The 25,687-nt window shown below is 50.6% G+C and overlaps 2 protein-coding genes across 4 annotated transcripts; one reads left to right on the top strand and one right to left on the bottom strand.

The window, feature by feature from the left end:
* Positions 1-895: 895 nt before the first annotated feature.
* On the bottom strand, positions 896-4,628 carry LOC136363616 (C-X-C chemokine receptor type 2-like). 2 transcript variants are annotated; one of them, XM_066322986.1, is made up of 2 exons: positions 4,165-4,628; positions 896-2,298 (listed from the first exon to the last, which is right to left on the bottom strand). In XM_066322986.1, the coding sequence occupies exon 2, from the start codon at positions 2,291-2,293 to the stop codon at positions 1,217-1,219; it is 1,077 nt and encodes a 358-aa protein (XP_066179083.1). In that variant the 5' UTR covers positions 2,294-2,298; positions 4,165-4,628; the 3' UTR covers positions 896-1,216. The 2 variants fall into 2 exon arrangements, with proteins under 2 accessions (XP_066179083.1, XP_066179084.1); XM_066322987.1 differs by having other exon boundaries at positions 4,092-4,166.
* A 1,203-nt stretch (positions 4,629-5,831) lies between these two features.
* On the top strand, positions 5,832-25,648 carry ARPC2 (actin related protein 2/3 complex subunit 2). Of its 2 annotated transcripts, XM_066322984.1 has the most exons (10): positions 5,832-6,010; positions 15,734-15,768; positions 16,729-16,841; positions 18,857-18,902; positions 19,483-19,669; positions 20,087-20,180; positions 22,419-22,545; positions 23,902-24,002; positions 24,346-24,446; positions 25,208-25,648. In XM_066322984.1, the coding sequence occupies exons 1-10, from the start codon at positions 5,937-5,939 to the stop codon at positions 25,230-25,232; spliced, it is 903 nt and encodes a 300-aa protein (XP_066179081.1). In that variant the 5' UTR covers positions 5,832-5,936; the 3' UTR covers positions 25,233-25,648. The 2 variants fall into 2 exon arrangements, with proteins under 2 accessions (XP_066179081.1, XP_066179082.1); XM_066322985.1 differs by lacking the exon at positions 15,734-15,768 and having other exon boundaries at positions 5,860-6,010.
* Positions 25,649-25,687: the final 39 nt, after the last annotated feature.

Raw genomic sequence — 25,687 nt, 5'->3', positions numbered from 1 at the left:
CCACAGTGGGGAGAGTATGCAGCTCTTGGCCAACAGCCCTGGCTTCCTACCACACTGCAAAGAACCACTTGAGCAAGAGGTTTCTCAGATGCAAAGGTGATGGGCTGTCCCTGCTCAGCACTCCCACTGACTCTGCTCGGCCCCAAGTCCACAGGGTTCCCACCTGGGCGCTGGGGACCCCCATACCCACCCAAGAGCCAGCACATGGGTGACATCCCCTGTTGACCCCATGGTTATGGACCCCTAGGAACCTGGATCCAGGTCAATGGAGGAGCAGTATGGGACTCCAGTGGAGAGATGCGTAGGTGTGCAGGGGCAGGAATCCTAAGGCCTGGCACACAGAGTGGCAGGAGAATCCCCAGCAGGTCTCAGTCCCCTCATAAGCTCCTCGACCCCAGTCAAGTGTCAGTCCCGGTTGCCCAAGCCAGGGCGGAAACATCCCGGTTGTGTAAGGCACAGGTTCCCAGCCCTTTGCACAACAATGTCTGACACCATGGCTGGGGGGGAGTGGGAGTGCCTGGGGTGCTGGCACCTCTCAGGCAGGGGTCACAGGGCTGGCTCAGCATGAGTGGCTGCTCAGAGATCTTTCAGTGATTTGCTCTGCTGGTATTGACATTAGGGTTGGGAAGGTAATGACTTTGTCCCAAGGTGAGATAAGCTCCACATAGAGATCTCTGTACCATTGTGCCAGGACCTGTCTTGGGAGCTGTAGGAAGCAAAACCTGGGCTTGGGTCCCCTGTGGGGATGCACAGGATGTTGAACCCTGTCCTGGAAGAAGGGTTACCCACACTCTGACAAGCTCAGCAGGCACCTGTTTTGGCACTGTCCCCAGAAAGGTGCCCTGGCCCTGTCCTGCCATTTCCCTTCCTGTGGCAAAGAGAAGCCAGACATGGGTGACCAACCCACCAATTCCTTTATTGCTGGATGGTCATCAGGTAAAAACACCATCCCCACAGCAGGCTCACAGAATCCCCAGGGTCACAGGCTTTGTCCCAAAGAGAGGGAAGGGTAGACACTTGACATCACTCCGCTGGCAATGGGGTCCTACCCTCTTGCCACCCAAGCCCCCTTCCAGTTGGGGTCCAGCATCCAGTGGTGGCCCTGCCCATCCCCATGGTATCACCACTCTCATTCCAGGGGGGCTAGATGAAGATGCTGAGGTGTGTGGGGTGCTGGGACCTGCTGATACCCACAAGGGCTGGGTCCCAGAAGGGCTCAGAGGGTGGTAGATGTATTGCCAGAGGTGGAGGCATAGGAAGTGCGGCCATAGCGGGCAACAGCATCCTTGCTGATCAGCCCACGCTGCGCCAGGATCTTGAGAAAGCTGTTGCGAAACTTTTGGCCAATGAAGGCGTAGATGATAGGGTTGATGCAGCTGTGGGCAAAGCCCAGGACCTGTGTGACAGAGAGGGCTGTGTCGATGCGGTTCCTCCTCTCACAGGTCTCGGCAATGGCCCGTGTCCTCATGAGGGTGTCGCTCACCAGTGTGATGTTGTAGGGCAACCAGCAGATGAGGAATACCAGCACCACGGCAAAGATGACCTTCATGGCCCGCTGCTTCTGAGCATTCTTGGTCTGCAGGAGGGTATGGATGGTGACACCATAGCAGAAAAGCATCACCAGGAGGGGCAGGACAAAGCCGAATGTCTGCGGCAGGATCCGCAGCACTACCCGCCACTTGGCCGTGTCCTCGCCGCTGATGCGCTCATAGCACACGGTGCCATTGTTGGGTGAGTGGAAAGCCTCACGGAAGAGCAGCACGGGCAGGGAGAGCAGAATGGAGAAGACCCAGATGCCCAAGCAGACAAACTTCACCCAGTGCCTCTTCTCAGTGGCAGCCCGTGTGGCATAGACGATGGCCAGGTAGCGGTCCACGCTAATGCAGGCCAGCAGAAGGATGCCGCTGTAGAAGTTGGCTTCCTGCAGCACGGAGATGGCTTTGCACATCACAGTGCCAAAGACCCACTCATGGGCTCGGTAGGCTGCCCAAAGCGGCAGGCTCAAAGCAAAGAGCAGATCTGCAACAGCCAGGTTGAGCAAATAGACATCAGTGACAGAGCGGCTGGTGTGGATGGAGGTCACCACCAGCACCACCAGCCCATTCCCCACCACACTGAGGATGAAGACAAGGCAGTAGATCACCATCACTAGATACTTGTTGAGGGCAGAACTTTCAGGCCGGCATGGAGAGGATGAAATAGCAGTGTCAGGCATGGCTGTGCTGTAGTCATAGGTATAGTTGTAAAGGTAGAAGATGTTGGAGAGATCTCCACTGTAAGATAAGGACTCCATTTTCCCTGTGGAGCACAAAATGGCATGAGTGTGGGGTGGCAGTTTTGTGGACCAGGGGTGACTGCATCTCTGGGTCCTCTGGCATTTCCATTGTCCCCCAGGTCCCACCACAGCCAATGGGCAGCTGTCCTTCATCACTCCACTGTGACAGAGGACACAGCATCCACCCTGTGCCAGGTAGTGGTCAGTGCTGCAGGCACTCATATGCCTCATATGCCCCCTTGTAAAACACCCCCTGCATGCCTGTGTTTCACCCCAATTCTCTCCCTTTCCTGACTGCTGTGGAAGAAGGGGTTCCCCCACAGACTGATCACCTCAGTTTGGGGGGCTTCCCCATCAATGTAGCATCACATCACACAAGGAGACACCTGGATCCTCCTGAAATCCTGGGCTCTCCTGCTTACTGTGGGTCCTTCAAAAGCCTCTCAGCTCTTTGGGCATCTCAGAGTTCCTCAGGCACCTCCAGAGTTCTTCAAGTATCCCTGTATCCCTCCAGCCTCTCCACCCTCTCAAGCCTTGCTGCTGTGATGCCTGGAATGGAGCTGCCCCTCCTGCCACCTCAGCCAGCAGCAAGGCTGTGGTCACGGTGCCTGGGGCAGGCAGCACTCAATGTCTGAAGGTGTTTTGTGCCCTTCTTCCACCTACTGGTCTTGCTCCTGCAGGAGAGGTTTCAAGCCCTGGACGGAAAGACATGTCACACTTTACAGTCAGCTTTGGAAACATTACATCTCTGGTTTTCCTGTTGCTCTGCTGGGCAGTGCTGTGTCCCCCCGTGCTTGCCCTCAATGAGGAAATCACAGATGGCAGTCGCTTTTCCTGTCTCCTCACACATAGGAGACGATGAACTTGTTCTGTTCCTGCCTCCCCTCACTGTTCCTGACCACTGGCTTTCAGTCTTTTCCCAGAATGGATCTGGACTCTTGTTTCACACCGGCTTCACCCATCTGTCCCATTTCTGAGTCCTCAACCCCTGCAGGGCTTGGAGATGCCAGGACTGCTTCAGTTACTGAGTCCCAGACCCCTGGGTGTCCCCAACTCCAGGCTGGCCCTTGGAGCCAAAACCATCCCTGGAACCAACTTTCTCCTTCTGCCTGATGTGAATTCCCTGCTGCAGCTGGGCTGGTGCTGCTGACCAGAAAAATCTGTCCCTGGCTCTGCTGTATCCTCTCTTGCAGTGATCCAGGGATGGAAATCCTGGGATGGTGATTCCAGGGTGGTGACGCTGGATGCTGAGTCATCAGCATCCTGGAGGACCACAACCGGGGTGCTGCCAGTGCTGATGGAGGAACATCCTCCCAAGTGAGGCTGCCACAGGCACAGGACAAAGCCTGATGCCAGTGCTTCCTCTCCATCTATTTCTGGCTGCTGTTTTTTGCCTCCCCGCTCCAAAATTCTGGTGGTTCCTCTAGAACTGGGTATTCCCCGGGTATACCACGCACACACCCCACAGCTGGCCCAGATGGGGGGAACAAGAAGCACTCCATTTCCCCTCCTGACCCTGGAAGGGCTGGGGGACAGTGGAATGGCCCTGAGGCTCTCAGTGGAGAGGAAAGAGGGACAGATCCTCCCAGCTCATTGCTGTGCAAGGAAATGGGAGCAGGCACTTTTTCCCTGCGGCACACAAGACTGATGTCCCTGCAGGCTATGGAGGGCTTGCACTCCAGATGAGCCCTCAGCACAGCCTTGGGTGCTCCCACCCACCATCTCCGTCTACTCTTGCACCAAGCAACCTCTTGGGCAGCTGGAGCAACCCACCCCAGCCCCTAGTCTATTCCACATGCAAAGGGGCTGTCAGTACCCAGATGGGTGCTGTGGAGCTGTCAAAGCCCAAGGAAAGCCACAATCTCCAGTGGTGCACCCCATGGACTCACTGTTTGCTGCTGTCGCTGTCCCCTCCAATGTGGGGTCTTCTCCTGATCCAAAGTTGTTTCTCACTGGGATGCACACGGGCGCAGGTTTAATCCAGATGTCACCCCCAAAGGGCTCCAGTACAAAGTGTGATGGGATGCAGGGCAGCACCAGACCCAGGGCTGTTGCCAGCTGGAGGATCCCTCACCTGTGCCTGCTGCTGTGCCACTTCCCAGTACCCTTTTCCTCCACCACCCAATTTATACTGCCCGGGGAGGAAATGTTGCAAAATCTCCTTTCAGCATGAAGCAGAAGTGGCAGCCGAAGGGACTCTTCCCTGGTCCCCGCCAGATGCCTTTTCCAGGCCAAGGGGAGCCCGCAGCCCCCTGTCACCCTCCTGCTCAGGATGTCCAGGCCACACTGCACTGGGGGTGCACCCAGGGGTTGTCTGTCATCCCTGTGATGATGCACCTCAGGAGTCTCCAGCTGGAGGTCTCCAATTTGTCCCCATGTCCTCAGTGGATGAGGGGATCCGCTTCAAGGCATCCCTGCATGCTGCAGTCCCCCTAGGAGAGCAGAAACTCTACAAGGCCATGGCCAGTGGGTGATGGCAATGCAGGGCTCTGTGCCTCAGCTTCCTCATTGATAGAGCAAGGGTGGTGTCAGCATTTGGGGGATGCACAGTAGGACTGCAAGGCTGGCTTGCCCTCTGTTGGGGGTTGCTGTGGGGGTCCTCCGCAGGGTAGAGTCTCATGCCCCTCCTGCCCTGGCTGTGCCATGCCAAGCTAAGCAAAGCCAAGCCATGCCCTCAGACAGAGCCATGCCCCTGTGCCAGCTCTTCAGACTTAGCAAATGCTATGACTTTGGGTACCCCTATTGCTTTTAGGGGAAACCTGCACACAAGGGCATTCCTCACGCACTCCCATTACTCTGGGGCACTCACAAACCCTTTGAGCACCCCCATCCTCACAGATTTCCATGCTCGTCTGCCATACAGGTGCCCCACGTTTTTGGGGGGACCTGTTAAGTGCCGCCATCATATTCCTTGGGTACCACCACAGACTCAAGGACACTCCTGTTCTCCAGGAACACCTGCCCAGTTTTGGGCAACCCCCAGCTCCAGGGCACCATTACAGCCCCTCTAGGATATCCCCACTCCTTGTGTCTCCTCACGTTTTTGGGGCCCTGTAGCTCTGAAATGATACATTTTGTAAGATACCAGTTTCCCTTGTAAGCAGCCCTATATCCCTGGAGCACCAATTCTTTCACAGACCCCCATACACTGGGGCACACCTGCTACTTCCTAGAGGTCCCTATAATCCTAAGGGCACCCCACTGTTTCGGGGACCTCCGACACTGTAAGTATTCAATTAACGGCGGCGTGGCACCTCACACTTTCGGGGACTTCCATGCGCCAGGCATCCCATATCCCTCTCTCACCCTAGCTGGCGGTGATGCCCATACCACGAGCACCCCAGCGCAGCCCTCCGCCTGTGTCTCAGCACACTCGCCGCCACCCCGTGTTCCCCGCAACCCACCCCCCCGCCTGTGTCCCAGGACATTCGCCGCCGCCCCGTGTCCCCCCACATTCAGGAGACACTCCCGCCAACTCCCCGCCCGCCGCGGGGCGGAGCTCCCTGTGACGTCACTGGGGGGCGGGGCGGGGCCGCGCCTGCGGCGGCGCGGAGCCGGAAGTGACGCGCGGGCGCGAGAGCGGAAGCGGCGGCGCAGGCTCGGGCGGGTCCCCGGTGCGCGCAGCGGGCTCGGCTCTCTGAGAGCCGCTCCCGGCACCGACATGATCCTGCTCGAGGTCAACAACCGCATCATCGAGGAGACCCTCACGCTCAAGTTCGAGGGCGCGGCCGCCGGGTAGGAACGGGGGAGCCGGGGCGGGGCGAGGACGGATCCGCGGACCGAGGGAGGGGCGAGGGGGCGGTGGCTGGCGGGGCCCGGGCCGTACCAGGCGCCCGGGCACAGAGTAGAGCCTGGCGGGAGGTGCCGGGGGAGGATGGGGCTGAGAAGGGCGGAGGGTGGCGGCCGGGGTATGGTGACAAGGCAGGATGTGGGGCTGGAGAGTGGCGTGGAGCGACACTGAGCCAGCGGGCACTGTGCTACCGGAGGGCGGCCCGGGAACGAGAAGGGCAGAGCGGGCACGGCGTGGGGGCCTGCAGGGTGCAGGGGCTGGGAGGAGGGTGGTCATGGTGCGGGAACTGAGCTGAGGGCGGTGGGGATGGGCAGAGGGAAGGCCTGGGGAATAAGGGAGCAGAGTGGGACAGGGCAGTGTTGGGGCAGGATGGGGCCGTTAGTGCCAGAGCAATGGAGAGCCTCGGGGGAGCAGGATCTGGGAGCGGTATCGGAGATTGCCGTGCTGAGGTGGACTGGACGACAGGGCCTGGACAAGGAGGAAGTTGGGAAGGGGGGAAGGTGGATTTACAGGGTGTTTGCTTTGGGTAAAGCGGGCTTCAGCAGCGTGGTCCCAGCTCGGGTACAGAATGTGTAGGGGGAACCGAGGAACAGGAAGCCTGTGTATGGAGTCATAGCTTCGGCCTTTTGCTTTGGGGGTGAAGAGCAAATTCCAGCTTGCTCCCCATTCACTTTCTCGAGCAGAAGGGATACAAGGTGCACAAGTCAGCCTTGGCCGCTGGTGCCAGCCTGGTGGGTGTCCTGGCCTCGGGGGGCAGACTTGGGGGTCTAGTTCACACCTACATCTCTGGCTGGGACAGTTCAGTCCCTGGAGAGCCAGTAGTTGTTTTTTTTTTTTTTTTTAATGCGTGTATTGCACCAGGGCTGTAAAGATGCTTGTGAGAACACAGCTTAGCTTGGAAGGAAGTCCCTTCGGTATGAATGTTCTTATCTGCAGCTGAGTGGCCTGTGGGCTTGATGCACTGCCTGCTGACCGAGACACCTTTGTACAGAGACAAAGCCTTGAGAGGCGAAGCACAGTGGTGTTATCTCTGGGGTGGAGCCTGCCCTGGCGCCTTACAAGGCACAGCTCGGGCTGCTCCAGGAAGGGACCGCCCCCCCCCCCCCCCCCCCGGCAGGTGCGTTTTTCTGTGTTACCTTTTTTCTCCAGCAATTTTTGAAGCTCTCAGCCTTTTGCATGCAGAACATTGTTAGAGGCCACTTTCTCTGCTTTCTCCCCACTCTCAGTTGACTTGTTGCTTGGATTGGGGTTTTGTTTTCTTTTGGTGGGGTTTTTTTTCATAAAATATTCTCACAGACTGCTCTGCCTTGGAAGACACCTGAGCTGCTCCCAGATTTTGATTCAACTTACGCCCTGATCATTTAATGCAACAAGTTTCCCCAGAGTACAGGCACTGCACTGGGCAGAGAGAGCTCCCAGGTGACCACTGTGGTATTGCAGCCGCATCCTTTAGAAAATATGGCAGGTACAGAGGTTCATACTGAGTGTCAGAACAGCTTGTCAGCCGCTAGTCTGTGCCAAGGCACTCTTCCTGATGGAGAGAGAAGAATGTGCATGTGTCCCTGTGTTGATGTGATGTGGAGGGGCAGTTGGCAGGTTTAGATGCACCCCAAAACCCTGACTCTGTGAGCAGAGCTGTGTTTGCTTACCCTGCACTGGCCTCTGGGCCCCTGAGATTTCCATTTAGCTGTATGGCAAAGCCACCTCATTTGTGTGTTGGCACACGTGTGCCTGACATACTGATTGTTCCTGGATCAATTGGTAGGGTGGCTGATGGTGCTCTGCTTCTGCCTCTTAGTCATCTGCGGCATGTTCTGTTCTTTAAATTGTGTTTCTAGATAAGTTTTGTGCCTTGAGTGTGTTGCTGAAGGTGAGGAAGACATTTCCTTCTGAATTTTCTTCTGTGCTTGTTCTGGGATCCCCCATACAAGCAAGTGCAGGGAGGTTTCTCCTGGTTTCAAGTCTTCTAAGGAATGGATGCTACAAAACATTTATTCGAGTGATATTTCTTTTTCCTATGGCCACAGGTCTTGGGTTATTCCTGTGGTGGTCAGCATGGAGGCAGGAAGGAATTTCCTGTATTTTGCTGTTTTGGTGATGGTTTTCCAAGGTGTGTCTTGGGCATGAACACAGGACAGTCAGGGCAAGCTCAAGCCTTGACGAATTTGGTGACTGGGAGGAGCGAGTGTGGACACTGGGGCAGAGTTGGGTTTACATTATTTGCTCTAACCTAGAAGTGCAGCAGATGCCATGCAGGGATTTGTCAATAGTGGTTCTCTCAGAGCCAGGTGTGCCTGGTGGCTTCAGTGCCAGCCTGGAAGTGGGGCAGGGCAGGGTTCATTTCCAAATCCTTTGCCAGAGACTTGTCCTGTGACATGGGCTGTGTTGCTCCCATCTACTGCAGTGCAGCCATAGTTTGGCAGGTTCCTGCAGAGCTTTCCTGGGCTATCAGGTGGGAGATGCTCCATGTTTTACCTTGTCATATAGAACTAGGCAGCATTTAGAAACTGGAATTCATTAACTGCCATAACACTATTGTCATATATGTAAAAATCTGCTCTATGTGGCGGTCCATCAGCTGTCCCTGGAGTTCCCATTGTGAAAGGTGCCTTGGCAGGACTGCAGACAGAGATCAGCATTTGAGACAGGGCCTAACCCACCTCTAAGAGTCCTCCCTGGACAAGGTCCTCAGGGCTTGGCAGCATCCATCTGTCAAATTTTATTTGGTTTTGGGGGGAAACCCCATGAATCTCAGCTCCTTGGACAGCCACTGTTGAAATGTGATATTTAGATCAAAGTAGTTACAGATGATGGACTTCCATGCATCTGATTTTTTTTTTCTTTATTTAATTCTAATAATTTCTTTGTTTAAATCTATTCTCTTAAACCAACCACATTTTAAAATCAAAGCCTAGAGCTAGCAGAATCTGTTGAAATAACTTGAGTTAGGAATTTGCTGCTGCAGTGTGGGAATACCTGGTCAGTACCTGGAAGTAAGTTTGTTGAAATGAGGTTGGTTCATGAGCTTTTTTACATGTCAAGAGAAAGCTTCCGTAAGTGTTTGACCAATTAATTTGTACTTAAGATGTTGCCTGGAAGCTGGTGTCACAGGTGGGTTTTCCCATTTCTGATAGAAATGTCATGAGAGGAGATGAGCTCTACCAGTTGGAAGATCCTGTTTCTCATCATTGCTTTCCTTTGCTAACTGCACAGACATTTAAAAAATCCCACAAACACTTTAAGTGTGAAACATTTTGATGATTGTCTTCTGTGTCTGATGAATACTCAGTCTGTTTGACACCAACAGATTTTCTATCCAATTCTGTCCTGCTCTGATTTAACTAACTCCAGAGCAAGTGTGGCACAGGGCTTTGGTCTTAGGGTTTGCTTTTCCAGTCATTCATAGCTTATCCAAAATCTTCAGTAAATTAATTGTCTGTCTCAAACTGTTACTTATTATTTACCCACTATGCAAAAGAACATAAATTTACATAGCTGGTGTACAGCATGCCTTTTCCTAGGTTGGGGCAAAGAATCTCTAAATTAAATAGTTGGGTTCTTTACAGCCATCAGTAGGTACAGCTCTGCAGGGCTTCCTGACAATTAGCTGCATAGGAAATCATGTGAAGCTTGAGGTTCCCTGATGCAGAGTGGTTCCTGTGAGCCGGTAGGAGCTGGGCTGAAGCTTTATGGTATTTCCTACCTGCAGTCACTTGATGATCGTGGGCTGCAGAGCTGACCCTTTCAGACTCAGGCTGAGCCCTGGCTGAAACCAGGCAATGAGAACTTTGTGTTCATAATGTGACTTGAAGTGAGCTCATCATGAAAAGACTTAGGAATGTCTAGAGGCTGTTGGTATGCTGGGAGGGTAGAGGAGCTTTGAATCCTGCCAAGCACTGCTGAGAAACTCCCTTCAGGAGTGACTGTGGTTATATGTGGCTCCAGTGCTTCAGGGATGCTCAGAGACTCCCACCAAAAACCAGAGGTTGTTCCTCTGCCACCCCTGCCTTTTTGCTGACACAGGCATTTTTGTGGCTTCAAGGGAAACAGGATTGGGGAAGTGACCTAGGTTAAAATTAAACGGACAAAACGGGGTATTTTTAGCTTAGGTGAGTTTCCTCAATCCCATTCATTGTGTCATGGCTGTTCACCATGGTGCAGCCATGGAGCAGGAATCAGATCTCCCTCCTTCGGCAGCAATGGCAGGTGCTGGCTCAGTGTCTTCACAAGCCCAGTCTGGAGCTGCACATCTTTCCAGTCACCACCTCACCTGCTGAAACTCAGTCTGCCTGACTGCAGAGTGCTCAGGAAATGCTGCTGGCAGAAAGAGGTACTCTTGGGTTTTGCTGGCACGGGCAGTGCTCGTGGTACACCCTGGCTGTCCACATTGACTGAGGGTGCTGTAGATGTTGGAGCATTGCTCCTTGGTCATCACAGCACATTCTGCTTTGGGTGCCAGGGAAGGTGACTTTGTATTAACAGTGGATTGTGAACCACCTCTGTTTGGAAGTAGGCAGTGCTCTGCTTCTGTGCAACAGCACAGACAACAGGAGGGAACAAAAGCAAGATCTGAAAAGTGTTAGGCTTTCACAGGTGATTCTGTCATCACTCCAGCCTCAGGTTTCATCTTAGGTTCCTAAGAGGAGCCTGCTCTGTTTTGTCTTCAGAGAGAGGTTCTCACTGCAGCCACCAGTGCTTGACACCAGAGAAGAGTACATATCCATCACCGTACTAAAGAAACGCATTAGAGCTCTGTGCAAAATGAGGCTCTTCCCCAGGGACTTGGCACAACTCTGGATCGCTCTGGTGGGGAACCACAGGCTGTCTGTCTACAGCTGAGGATGCACAGGGCAGAGATCTGGTGGGAAGGGGACCTGCCAGTGCCAGCATGCTCCAGGACTGCCTGTGCTTTGTCCACTGTGAATCCCACTGCTTTCCTACCAGCCCGCTCCTCCACGCTATTGGGCACACAGCAAGGGAAAAGCCTGGGCATGGAGGGGTAACCTACCCAGGAGGGGAAAATTGGCATGTGTAGGGGCTGCTGTACACTGCTTGGCACCACCCACCTGACAGAGCACTCCTGCTCCAGTCCGTGGTGGGTGTGCTGCTAGAGCTATGGGAGCTCTTTGATTGCATATGCTCCTGCAGCTTACGCAGAGAGGCTTTTGTTAGCTGACTGGGGCCCAGAAGTGGAGGAACTGTTCAGATAATTTTAAACATTGCTCATAATTTTTTTTATTGAGGTGACCTTTCTGTAGCAAGAGCCTGCAGTCTGTCACTGAATCTGGATCACTTTATCCAGATTGTATGTTGACTCAGGTGATCTGGAAGCTTTGCTCAGAGCTTTAAGCTTTGAAATACCCCCTTTTTTTTTTTCTTTTTTTTTTCCTCTCCTATGGGGCAAGAGATTAGAGTATCTGCATGCCTGCAGCTTTTGAAATAATTGCCATTCTCCATTATTTGGTAGAAGCCTTAATTGTGGTGTGGGAGATGGTTCAGTATGGTTGTCAGCCAAGTTCTTAAATTTGTTGTAACATACAACTAAGAGCCTTTGTGGCTTGAGAATGAAACAGGGAAGTTGTCTGAGTCAAGTGAGGAAGTGCTGTCAGAAAAAAAATTACTATTGCTCTTAAGTGCTCGCTGGTGTCTCTCCATGTTACTGTGGCTCTTCACTGATGTTCTCCTGGGGTGAAAATTCTGATTTGGAGCCGGCTCTGTATTAGATAGACAGGGTGTAGCAGCCGTTTGGAGATGAATAGGAGGAACACAGGCAAGAAGACATAAAACTTGTCAGAATCTTTTATTGTTACAAGCAGAGGGCGGATGGGATTTGGTGTGGGTTTGACTTCAGACCTGATAACTGTTATCACAAAACAGACTGCTGCTGGGAACAGCTGCCATTTTAGCATCCAAGTTCAGGCAGGGGTTTGCAGAAAGGTCTGGTCTGGATTCAGTGCAGAGAGAAGCCATCTCAGTTATTCCTGGTATGAGCTGGTTTTAATGTCCATTCAGGGCAGAGGGTAGCAAACAGGGAAGTTCACTGAGTGACCGTTCAGGTAGCACTGGAGGTAAGGAGTTTGCAGGGGTCACAGCAGTTCTGTGCCCCAGGAGTGGATGAAGTGTCCTGTCTGAAATCCTCTGAGTATAGTTAGGCTTAGTCTGTTTCTCAGAGATTTGGATCGGGGCAGAAGCAAACCCTAAGGACCTCCTGGCTTCCCAGTTGGGATTTACAGTCTGGCTTGGACTTGGAGATGGCTGCAATTCAGAGTCAGTCAGCACCAAGCTGCTAAACTGCCAATTCTCACTACTGGTGTGGAGGGTCTCCTCATGGAGCAAGGGACGCCAGAGCCCACTAGACCAGGCAGAGCCCTTTGGGATCATCCCAGTAACCTGACAGTACCTGGTACCCACCCTCAGTGGCGCAGGCCCCATCCCAGCCTGCTGTGAATCCTCTGCACTGAGCCTTCATCAGCTCAAGAGCAGAAAAGACAGAACACGGAGAGGACACGTTGTCCCTCCATAGGGCTATTTCTGGTGGTGGAAGATGGGGTTGCTGGAAGGTCAAGGGGAAGTGAACATGTGTGTGTGACCCTGCAGCATTGTTGCTCATCCAGAAACTATGAAACGCTGGAGGTAAGAGCTCCTCTTTCTTCTGCCTGGGGACTTCTTGATGCAGAATAAGGAGTCCTCAGGTGGTAAAAGGAATGGTTTTTCTGTTGGAGAAACATTTTGAGTACCCAGGGTAGTTTTGATGAGCTGAGCCAGAAAAATAGAAGCACTTTAAACACTGTGATTGTAAAGCTCCTGAACTGTGAAAGGCTAAGAGGGCTCACTTTTCTCCGAGCCACACTTCCAGTGCTCTTCCCTGTCGTCCCCTGGGCCAGGCATGCCTGGGTTACTTAAGAGTGTGCCCAGTGAGGCACCCTACTGTGCTGTAGGTGACAGGGCCAGTGTGGCTGCAAGGAGTTCTGTATGCAGCTCACATGAGCTCTTGCTTCATTGAGGCTGTGCCGGGAAGTGGTTGAATATTCAGCACCCAAAGTTCTGCCCAGTTACCTTCTTTTCCCTTAAATACTCCCCCTCCTCACCATCCCCAAGTACTGGAACTGAGCCACTTGGGAAATCAGCGTTAAAATAACTTCTCTAAGAAATGACGTTTGCACAATAACAGGCTCAAAACCAGCTGTGTTAGCAGTGAGCTTTTGTGTGCAGAACAAAGGCTCTCATGCAGAGCCATCAACTGACTCCTGTACATGGTCTTGCTCGACTTCTTCAGTGATGTGATGAGTGATCTTCCTGCCATCCCCTGGGTACAGGGCAACCAAATGGGGAATGATCCTTCCTCAGCAAAACCACTTCAGTGCACTGGCTGTCAGCCCACTTCCTTGCATTTCTCAGAGGGAGATGCCGTGTTTGGAAGGTTCTCCCAGGAGCAGGGGCTCTGTGAGGTGTCAGCTCTGTGTGTGGGGGTTTGAAAGGTGTAACTCTGAGAAGATGGAACAGAGGTTTAAGGATGCATCCTGTTTAATATTCCTAGCTCTCATGTGCCTGGCTGTGCTATCTTTAAAGCTTCCTACATATGTTTCTTTTTTTATAAAAATTTATACTGTCATCCATGCTGATTCCCACATCTGAGTATGGTGCTCTAAAAGAAGAACACGTCTGCATCAGCTGACCAGTTGGGATCTCTGGGATTTTCTTTCATCTCTGCTCTGAGCCATCCTCAGTGAGCAGAAGTGGCTTGGACATGGCTTGAGGAATTGTTCCCCTTTCCAAGAGCCCAAGCTAAATATGCAGCCTGGGATGCCTGCTGTGCCCATCTCAGGCCCAGCTGGAAGGGGAGATGAAAGCAAGAGAGGTCACAGGTAGCTGGCACAGCGTTTAAACTAAAGAACCTGCTTTGGCTTCATTTGCACTGCTTCTTTCAAGTGTAGGTTTTTATCTTCAGCAAGGTGGCACAAAAGATGGAGGCTCTTCAGACAACAAGACAGCTGTTGTCTTTCACAGCTACTCACTTTCAAAAAACAGGAACACCTCTTCATTTTCACTTAGGATCTCCATCTGGGGGTTAATTCTTCCCTTTCCACTGGACTAAAATGTTGTTGACCTGGTGAGTGTCTGGGATCAGTGCACTGCAGTGTCTTGGTCTCCCTCCATTGCCCAGCTTGAGTTTTATCACACTGTGGTCATTTCTGCCTTCCAGGAATGACACTGGCTGCAGAAAAGCTGATGGAAAAACAGTGCTTACTGCTGAGATAAAATAATTTAAATCGTTACAGAATATTGTCAGGGAAAGTAGATATTGAGTCATCACTTCCCCCCACCTTTCTCAGTGTATGTACCACGATGTAGTCAGTACCCAGCAGCACATAAGTGTGTGGAAGAGCAAGTTTTGGCAAAACAGTTGGAGCTGGTCTCTGGGCAGCAGCAGCATATTTGAGATCAGTGACACTACTCTGGGGAGTTATTTCAGTGTGTTGGTTCAGACAGGTGGGAATGAACTGTTAGAGACTATATATTTCTGTTAGCAGCAGCATTATTAGCCTGTAATCTAATATTATGAAATATTACTCTAATATATTTTGTACTCTAAACTTTTGAAAAATAAATGGAGAAATGGTGTGAAACAGCAGTAGTAGACTGGCATTTTTATCCTATTCTCATTTTCCATGCGTGCTCTCAGCAGTGGAGATACCTTTGCAACAATTCCCTGTTGGAGAATGACCTATTAATACCAGTCCCCTTTGGAGCTGTAAAAGCAGTTATGTAGTGCCAATCCCAATGAAATGACCTTCCAGAAGCAGTTACATCTTTCATGGAGTCCTACTCTTTCACAGATTAGGGATAAATGTCAAAATAGCGTTTGTTAAGAAGCAGTTTAATCTTCATAGTCAGAGTGTAAGATGTGATGTGCCTTTGGTTTGCAAAGGGTTTTGTTGCTGATCAGGGGTCCCAGAGACCACTCAGGACAGTGTTAGATCACATCCAAGGCTACAGTTTTTCTGCCGGGGCAGTTGGCAAAATGTTGGGGTGCTTTGGAAGTGGGGGGGGGGGCAGGATGAAATGAACATGTGGAGAGTTTCCTTCTTTGGCTTGCTCCTAACACTGCTCCTAACATTACTAATGCTTTCCTAACTTGGAAGAGGGGTCTTCTCTGCAAACAAGTTATATCAACACATTTGTAGAGCTGGTGTTGATGGCGAAGGTGACGCTGTGTCAGGAAGGATTACTCAGCTCCTTCCATGAACTGGTATTGCAGGACCTTACAAAAGATCCTCTGTCCCAAAATCTGTGTCGTGACCATTCTGTACAGAGTGTGCGTGTGCTTGTGAAAACAAACTTCTTAGTAAGTAGTAACTTTCTTAGTAATTTCTAACTGGAAATCTGTGATGTAAAAATCTATTAATAAACTAGAAATAATAGAAATCTGTGCCAGCTTCAATGTCTGCTTTATGTCATCTGGGGTAAAACTGGTGCTTATAGGAAGGGGAAGAAGTCTAAGATCTCTTGTCAAAGTTACGCGTAGTCGGACAGCAGGAGATAAAAGGGTTTTGAGGAAGAGCTGCCTATGAGAAATAATTCATTGGAAATTAATCCTCTTTTCTTCACAGCTTGGAGGCTGCTGTTAGAGTTCTCATTTACTTCCTTTGTTTTCTTTGCTTTTTTAGAAATAAACCAGAGGCAGTAGAAGTAACATTTGCAGGTAAGCTCCGCAGCTCTCTTGACTTCTCTGAACCAAGGGCTGGCTTGAACAGTCAGCCCACACCACTGAGCAGGGGCAGTGTGCAGACCGTGCAGTATCCCCAGAGCTGGGGCTTCATTGGCTGCCCCGCTATTTCTCTGTCTGTCTGCCTTTCCTGGGACTTCCCTAGAGCATGGAGTTCACTGGTGGTAGTGCTTTGGTGTGTGCCTGCTACACAGCTCTTTTTTACCTCATATGTTCTCCAGTCCTGCCCTTGGTGCTACTTGTTATGAGGTCTTTAGCACCATCTGGTTTGGGTTGTTAGGAATCTGACTTAGGGTGACAGGCAAAATGGGTTCATCACCTCAAGTTTGCTCTTCAGGAAGAGAAATGCCAAGGAAGTTCAAGTACTCATTCAGCAACTGATTTTTTGATTCTATTGTCAGGAATCTGTGTAAGCTCCATGGGGAAGCAGAGCTTGCTAGGTGGCTGGAGGGTTGCCTTTCCCTTCCTCCTGCCCTCCCTGCCTGTTCTGCAGTGAAGTGGAAGCTCTGGCAGCAGGCAGCGACTGAGCTGCCTTTGCTGGCAGAGAGGTTTTCTCCTCCAGGCTGCAGCTCTGGCCTGGTGGGCATGTCAGTCACTTTCTGTGCTGGCCATCCAGAAGGCTTCTGTCTCTGCATGTTTGTATCCTTGTGCACTGAGCACAAGTGGACTTGCCAGGGCTGCTAAATGACACACCACTAAAGCTTTCTGTGATGGACAGATGTCAAAATTATTTCAGCCCTGTGAATGATAGCAGATCTCCTTACATGACATTACCATTTTCTTTAATTGTGGGTTTCTCTCTTGCTCTGTGTGTGTGAGGGCTGGAGCAAGAGGAGCAGTTTCACTTTATGCAGTTATTAGTACTTGTAGGAAAAACCTTCCTCAGAAATAAGAACTGGTTCTTGTTCCTTCACATTTCTCTTGCTTGCTTCTTAGACTTTGATGGAGTCCTTTACCATATTTCAAACCCCAATGGAGACAAGACGAAAGTGATGGTCAGTATTTCTCTGAAATTCTACAAGGAACTCCAGGAACATGGTGCTGATGAGGTGAGTAAGCATCTCCAGCCTCCTGCCTACTGTGTTGGCAGCAATGCCCTTGTGATGTTAATGGATCTAACATCTGACCCTTAGAGGAGCATCTGTGCTCCTATCTCACACTGATTGGTCAAAGGAGCAGCCCTGTGCCAACCAGGAGTCCCACTTCACTGAAACACATGGGCAAGTGTGTTCACACTCTCGTGAAAAAGTAATCATCTTGTATGAGCCTGCAGCCTGAAAGGCAGAAGGCACCACTAATTTTGCAAGTACAAAGCAAAGCCTGACTGTGTAGAAATAGTTTCCCTGACTGATGTATTGAGCCCACAAGTGAAGGAAGGCACCAAGACAGATTGGTGGTGCTTCTCTTCTGACTTTTGACCACACTTGAGAGCACTTTTGACCACACTTGGGCTCCTGCTGCATGTGCAGGCCTTGGTTTGCAGACTGGTTCCCTTTTCACTGCTGCTGTGTGAAGTCGCAGGCTCAGTTCCTGTTGACTGGGCCCTGTGGCTGCAGAGGGCCATTTATGGTAGAAAAAAGGAGCCTTTCTGAGCTGTGGTTGGATGGCAAGGCAGGAAGTATGAGTCAGTTCCTGAGTCAGTTTTCAAATCTCCGCATGGTAGTGTATGGGGTTCACCCAGGGCTTTTGCCTCTGGGTGTCTGTCCTTGGAAGAAAACAAGGAAACTGCTCCATCAGTTTATTATGAGTTTGGTGAGAAACGGGTGACTTGAACCCAAAGTGAATTCCTGCAAATTGCCATAAGACCCACCTAAGTCAGAAGAGATCTGATTGAGTGTCCTGCTTTCCTGGTTCCTGCATGCAGAGCTTTCTAGGTGCAGCATTGCCTGCTACTGAAGGCATCACTGCTGGCATGAGGAGTGTCAAGCAGCCCGAATGGTGGAGCCTTCCCAGCATGTTTAGTGAGAATCAGTGCAGTGTGTGATCCCAAGAGAGCCCGTGTAGTGGGCAAGTGGCTGACAGCACTGAGCACCAGCAGCTGCTGGTGGTGGTGGAAAGCAACTTCCTACAAACTTTTAGAGGAAAATGGGATCTGTGCAGGACTGGTCTAGAAGTACTGTCTAAATAGAAATTATATTTTTCAATCTCCAGTTGTCATAATGTTGCTTTCTGTACTTCCCTGCAGACAGTGTTGCTTGTTTCTGCTCTGTCTTTGGCGAAACCCCACTGTGAAGAATGCAGAGTGGGCTTCCTGCTAAGACAGGGCATATTCCTGCACTGCTGCAGGCAGGCTCTCTGCTGAGAGAAGGTTTTGGCATGCAGAGAGTCTGTGTATCCTTTCCACGTGGTAGTGGGTGTCATCCCAGGAGGGCCACTTCTGCCACAGCATTGTTGTGTTCTTCTCTGTGAAATACCGCCTGTTCTCAGCCCCCTCATTGACACAGAGCTATGGCTCAGTTGGAAATTGCCATTGATGTAAAATTCAGCAGTAATTACGTTTGAAGAAAGGTTTTTGCTGTGCTGTAGGCGGTTCTGCTTCTGGGAGGCATCCAAGCCTGCCTGGCAGTCTCCTCTCGATCCCCATCTGTTTGTGCAATAGGCTGAGACAATGTGTGATCACCAGGCCATGGTGTGCTCTGAACTTGCCGTCCTGTGAGGAGAGGGACCGGGCACACTTTGCATCTGCCTTTGAATGGAAAGAAAAGTGGTAGCCCTCAGGTCTGTTGTGTCAGACTCTGCTGATTGTTCTCCTTTGAAGGTATGAGCTATAAGGCTTCTTCCCCATACAAATCCAACTAGCAAGGACTTGAAAAAGTTCCAGTTTTGAGTCCTCTCTTGCAGTGTGTCCCCTGTCAGTGGAGTTCAGGGAGTGCTCCCTAGAGCAGGAACGGCCAATAGTACTAGAAGCTGATGACTTAATATTTGTCTAAGTTCTCTTAGACTAGAGGAGGCAGGCAGGTGCTGTAATTTGATGCCTCTAAAAGAAGACCAAACATGGCCTAGGCTGTGCAGGAGGAAACAAGTCTTGATAGCTTGTGCTCTCAATGTTTAATTTTTTTTCTAGGTGTTGAAGAAAGTCTATGGAAGCTACTTGGTAAATCCTGAATCAGGTAACCCTGCAAGGACATTCTTTGTCTGTGTGAATGCAATTCCAAAATTACTTAAGTCACCTGAGAAATGCTCATACGAAGGCTGCCCTTGAAGAGCTTGATATCTGAGGCTCTCTATACAATGAATAGCAATTTGAAATAGCCAATAAAAGGCAGCTCAGACACATCAGGGATGAAGTAGCTTGCAGCACAAGCTGTAATTCTTTATGCAGTCCTCCTCCAAGAATCCTCTGTTCCTCAGGTTGAGGTCTTTGTTCTTCTCCAAGATGCTTTGTAAGACACAGGAAAACCATGGTTACCTGTGACAACATCTCTTCCTACTCACTGCAAAAATTTGGGAGCAGTTAAGCCAGCACGTGTGTCTGGGAGCTTGGGAAGGAGCCCTGGGAACGTTGCCATGGCCACGTGCCGAGTTCAGGCATGGCTTTTGGCAAGTGCTTGGAGTGTGAAGAATTCACCCCTGGGGCTTTTGGGAAGATTTAAGGCAAAAGTGGGACTGTAGGTGTCTCATTAAAAAAAAGTCTCTGTTTTCATTAACGCCCTATGTAGATTATTAAGGCTAGTGGCTGTCCCTTCCCAGGTTACAATGTCTCTTTGCTCTACGACCTGGAGAACCTTCCTGCAGACAAGGATGCCATTGTGCACCAAGCCGGCATGTTGAAGCGCAACTGCTTTGCTTCAGTCTTTGAGAAGTATTTCAAATTCCAGGAAGAGGGCAAAGAAGGAGAAAAAAGAGCAGTCATCCACTACAGGGATGATGAGACAATGTAAGTGTTGAAAACAAACAGCACAGGGGTTAGAGAGTGGTCAGTAGTCTGCTCCTGTGCAGAGCTGTAGGTTTTGGTGGAAAGTCAGGAAATCCTCCTACTCTGTGCTTTGGCCAGGGTAATAAGGGTGCCACAAGTATCCCATGAGGGTAATGCTTATGCCTTGGGCTGCTGGGATGTTACACAAGAGTCTCTGTTAGTAGCAGCACTTGTGGCTGCATGCAGTAGAGGAACTGGCCCCTCCCAACAGAAATGTTGTGATCCCTGTAAATACTGTCTCAAGGGAGGGGAAATTTACAGCAGCCAGGTCTGTGAATGGTTGTTGTATCTACTTAACCTTGTCACACAGCTGCTTTCTCATCTAGTTGAACTTCTTAGCTCTGGTTCACAGGTGGGTTCTCTCTTTCCCACCTGCAGGTATGTTGAGGCAAAGAAGGACCGTGTCACGGTTGTGTTCAGCACGGTATTTAAGGACGACGATGACGTGGTGATTGGAAAGGTGTTTATGCAGGTATGGAAACTGAATTACAGGGAAAGGGTCTGGACCTCAGTTCAGATGCCTGCTTGCTTGAAGCAGCATTGCCAAATAAGCTGCTGAATGAGCACAAGGCAGTTTAACACATGTAAATGCTTTGCTTCATGCTGCACTGAGATGGAAGAACATGCTAATAGGCATAGACAGTGTATTTTCCTGGCTCTTGCATTGGCATCTGTATCATCAATAGTCTTGCTCACTTGGACAATCAAGCATATTATGTGTTACAGATGAGAAACACCACAGTGAATACTTGAGTCCCCACACTGAGGCCCTATAATGTGGATAGCTATGGTGTAGGGATCTCTAGTCAGCTGAGGAGCTGAGCATATTGAAGAGGCTGTAAAGGGAGAGGAAGGGTAAGACAATGTCATGCCATGCCTGAGGAGAGCTGAGAGTACTCTTCACCTTGAAGTTTCTTCCTGCTAATGCCCAAATGCTGCAGAAACACTTAGTAACTCAGTGTGACAGCTCTTGAATTTGAGCTTTTAAGAACTATGAATATACTGAATTTGTGGTCTCAAACCAATCATGGTTGGTTATGGATTGGACTCAGCTACCTTTTCCACTTGCTGTTTAGGTGGGAAGCAGAAAGACTTGTAGTAAGCACTTTGCCTGTCTGTGAAGTGCAGCCTGAAGACAATGAGACATCTGTGTGCAGTTAGGGAGGCTCAGTGCGTGCTCATACCTATGTTCATCTGTGCCACTGGCCCACCTCACTCATCTGCTGAAGCTCCTTGGGAACCAGCCTCCTGTGTGGGCATAGCCATGGCCTGCAGAGTGTTCCAGGGATCTTTAGCCCAGCCATTTAAGGGTGCCAAGCCATGCTGCTGACAGGCTCATGGACAGCAAGTCTGGCCCAGTTTGCTGGAGACCCCAGTGTACCTGTGTTGAATGTTATCAGAAGGGGGTCTTCTGCAGTGGAGGTCTTCACAGCTCTGTTTGCTGTGTTCATTAGCTACAGACATGGTATCTGCTCTGGCTTTGAGGTTTTCCCCCACCAAGTATATCCCTCAGCCTAGAATTCAGCTTTTTAAATGGGAAGGGAGGCATGATGTGAACAAAATGGGGTTAGTGAGGCTCCTGGGGAGATGGCAGTGCTTCAATGCAGCAGCTGTCCTGGAGTCTCCATGTCCTGAATTCTTGGTTTTTCCAACAGCAAACCCTGCCTCTGCCCAGCCACAGGAATTTCCACTCTGAGTCACACTGGCTCTTTCCCTCCAGCTATTGCTCTTGCATAATGCAGCTGGGCATGGTATCTGCTCATCTGGGCTCTCACGGAGAAAATGTGACCATTAACTAACCAGTGAAGCCATTTGAACCATTTCACCCTCTGGCATAAGCAGGCAGAAGTGCAAGCTAAGCATTTCATTAAGGAAACCCCAGTGATCTACTTTATAAGGGACATGGATGCTCCAGCCTTTCCCGGGGGAAACTGTGCTCAGAGTCGAGGCCAAGCATAGCTGATAATGTGTAAGTTGGGATGGAGATCAGTGAGAGAGAGGGAAGATTGCCCTGCCTTGGGGCAGGAGAATGGTCTCTGGACATTCCCAGCCCTACACAAAGAAGATCCTTACAGTTCTTGAAATGCAGAACCAGTACATTTCCTGTGAGGTGGAGGCTGTGCTGCTGTCAGAGGTGGGGGAAGGGATCTCCACTGTTTGAAGGTATTTTTTCAAGGTGTAGGGAAGCATTAAGAGGAGCAGGCTTCACATACAAACTTCAAACCCTGAGATGCATCTTGATGCCTGGGCAGACTCCTGGTGGGAGATGGTTTCTCAAACGGCAGAACCTTTTACATTAGGTGTGATGGAGATCTTGCAACCCTTCTGAGAATTTCTGTTTCGGGGATGATGGGCAACTGCCCACTTTCACTGGAAGCATTGAAGTTCCAGCAGGAGCTGTGCTGTCTTATGTGCTTGCTCAGACTGAGGTGTCCCTTCCACAAAACACCCATGACAGGGGTGTGACACACTGAAAGCCACCCTAGCTGAGGGGCTGCACAACAGTCATGTACAAACCCAGGACAACCATGTGTTTTGGGCTGCTTTTGCTGGGAAAAGGGGTTACTTTCAGGGTGCTTGGCCTGATGAACTCGATCCATTCAGGGAAAGCTGGGTCACCTTCTGCTCATTGCCCTTTGGGAATGAGGAAACCCCATTTGCTTTCCCAGCATGTTGCTGAAGGGAATCACCTTCACTTTGTCTTGTTCAGGAATTCAAGGAGGGTCGCCGGGCCAGTCACACAGCCCCACAGGTGCTCTTCAGCCACAGGGAGCCGCCCTTGGAGCTGAAAGACACGGACGCAGCCGTTGGCGATAATATTGGCTACATCACATTTGGTAAGCAGGCAGCTCTGAGGCTTGGGGATGCTTGGGAAGGAGAGAGGTTCCTGTTGCTGCATGAAAAACAGAAAGGAATTCACCTTCCCTGAGAGTTGAAGCGGGCCATTGAGCATTGCAGGGACTCTGGGGTTGCATTCTGTCTTGTGTGCACCCTTTGGAGTGTCCCTTTTCTGTATCAGGTCACCTCAGCTCTGCTGTGGGCAAGAAGATGTGGAAGTGGACAGTGAGCTGTTTAGTGGCCACCTACAAAATAAGTTCAGTATTTGGAAGCAAAAAGAAGAGTGGCTTTGCTGTGATATTTTGGAAGCTGGAGGTTTATTGAAGAAAGTGCTCATGCAAGGGTACTTGTAGGTTTTCCAGCTGCAGGAGCTGTGCAGTGCTCGAACAGCAGAGGCAGGCAGAGAGCAGCAGCAGAGCAGTGCATTCTGCTTCTCCAGCTCTGCCTCTTTGCTCTGGGCCAAACACTGGTGAGCCACTTTCCCCTGCCTGCAGAGGTGCTGGCCAGCAGAGCCATGACTTCCCCCTGGGTAGCAGTGTCAAGGAGTCTCAACCCTGCCCTTTCCAAAGGGATAGGTCTCTTCCAGATGAGTGTGTTATTAGGCTGTCTGAGGGCAGCACTCTTGTAGTTTGGAGCTCAGAGACAGAGCACAGACACTGCAGGGAAAAGTGAAGATAGCTTTGCCCTCCTCCTGGTGCTGGAAATGGTGCCTTGAGGCCTGGGCAGCTGTCAGCAGTGGAAAGAAGATGTCTGAGATGGCACATACTTTGTTCTGTTGTGACTCAAATTTCCCAGTTACCTGATCTGACAGTCTCAGGTGAGATTATCACCCAAACAAAATGTTCTTTCAGCCCTCGAATCTGGGACAGTTAACAGAGCACCAGCTTATGGAAAGAGCAAGTTACCTGCTTGTATCCAAGTCTGTCTATGTTATGTGGCTGGCCAGCTACCAGGCAAGATCCACAACCAATTTCAAGACCCTAGGCAGACTGGATCTTGAAATTGGTGGAGCAGCCTGGGCGCCCCGGTCCGCTTCCCAGCTTGCTCTTCCCAATTGCATCTCCAAAGCACTGATACAGCATCCTGCAGTTTCCTACAGTGCCATTGCTTCTGGATATCTGGCCTTGCCTGTGTCCTGCAGAGTGCACAGGCTGCTGTGGGAAATGTGGAAAAGTGCTCTTAAGCCTTGTATTTAAAATCACAAGTGCTGCATAATCTCGGTATGTCAAGATTAAAGGGCTCTTTATAGAGAGCAAGGCAGGGATTCAATGCACCCTGAAGCCTCCAGTACTGATCCTGAAGGCCTTGCCCAGCCTCAGGAGATACTAATGGTCTGTGCTGGCCTCTTCTTTCAGTGCTGTTTCCCCGTCACACCAATGCTGCAGCCAGAGACAACACCATAAACCTGATCCACACATTCCGGGACTACCTGCACTATCACATCAAGTGCTCGAAGGTATGAGGGTCAGGGTGGCTTCAGCCCATCTAACCTGGGTGCTGAAGGGGAGAAGCAGGGGGGAGGGGTGCCCCTTGAGAACTCATTAGTGTCTGCAACTGCCCTCCTCAGTCATGCAGGGCTGGCAAGTGATGCATCATTGCCTTCTCCCTGTTCTTGGACACTGTTTTCTTTCCATTCTAGCAGTGAAGTAGGATTTTCCTCTTTTGGATCTGGTTTGTTTCCTTTCTGAGAACAGAAATGAGGGTAATTGTTCAGAGTGACCTGGCTTTGACATGTCCTGAAATCTCAGCTATGAAGACAGGATCTTGACATGTCCCCATTTTGTCCTCATGAAACACAGGCCTATATTCACACACGTATGAGGGCGAAAACATCAGATTTCCTCAAGGTGCTCAACCGTGCCCGTCCAGATGCAGAGAAGAAAGAAATGAAAACAATCACGTGAGTAGCTAAGCAGGGCCTGGCTCTCTAAGCTTCTCTGCCAGCCACAAGCTAAGGCTTGCTCAGTTTGGTATGCTGCAGTCCAGGGCAGGCTGGGGTGCCATGGGGATGACCCACAGCTTACTGCCTCAGATGTCCTGTGAGGAGCTGGGTCTGAGGCAAAACCATGTACTGCTGGCAGATCCTTTGTAAAAGGCTTATACATGGCCTTGCATGCACTAGTGTCTCCGTTTTCCCCCCACTATGCCCTTGGTGGCATTCCTGGGGCTTTTTCCCTGTTATAGTAGAGCTGCCTTGTCCAGCTCTGGGGGGAAGGAGAGGAGCCAGGTCCTTCCTTGGGGTTTGTGGGTGCTGGACCGGGTCTTGCTGCCCAGTGTTGTCTGCAGCTTTTCAGTCACTGGCTGTCCTTGGCCAGCTGATGGTTGGGGCCAGGTCACCAATGCTGGCTGGCTGCCTCTTGTGAACAAGCAGGCCACAGTGAATTGGATGGAGGAGAGCAGTTGTGTGAACATGTTGCATTTATGTCCCTTACCTTCTACTTATCTTAGAGCCCCTTGGTGTCCTTTTTTCTGTTTGTCCTGTCATGTTCCCTTTGCATGCTGCTTTGGGGCAGGAGGGTTGTCCCCTCTGCAAAAATTAGCCCCTCCCCACAGACCCTGTGAACTCCAACCCAGCAGTCCCTGCCTAGCTTTGAGAACTCTGCTAGTGTGCCCCACCACAGGCCGCTGGGGCTGTGCTGACCCCTCTCTGCATCCTTTCAGGGGGAAGACGTTCACAGCCCGTTAATGCCGAGTCACTGAGGCTGCCGTGGAGGACGAAGGCTGGGGCACTTGCTACCCGATAATCGTAGCTTTTAATGTTGCACCTCTGTGGGCTCATAAGGAATTCAAGCAATCGGGGTCTGTTTGTACGACAGTTGGGGGAGTAATCTGCAGAAACGAGCTGTGCTTGCGAGGACTCGATCGTTCCAAGAAACAAAACTTTAATTCCAGTTTGATTGACTTAATTTCTTTTCTTTTTTAATTTTTTTTTCTTTTCAAGCTGTTTCGCTTTGCAGTATGTTACCGGAAATAAGTTGCAGTATTTCTTATGAGAATAATGCAATATTAACTTGTTTTCTTCTGAGTATTTGAGTTCAAAACTCCTGTATCTGAAGAAATACTGTTGGGGTTCATTAATAAAGAAGATCTTTCTATCTTAAAGGGCTGTGAGGCTTTGGCTTGTCAATGCATGTGACCTTG

This window comes from Sylvia atricapilla, chromosome 7, assembly GCF_009819655.1.
Source record: "Sylvia atricapilla isolate bSylAtr1 chromosome 7, bSylAtr1.pri, whole genome shotgun sequence".
In the NCBI taxonomy this organism is placed as follows: domain Eukaryota; kingdom Metazoa; phylum Chordata; class Aves; order Passeriformes; family Sylviidae; genus Sylvia; species Sylvia atricapilla.
Note: the sequence above shows the minus strand (reverse complement) of the source record. Positions and strands in the feature narration are given on the sequence as shown.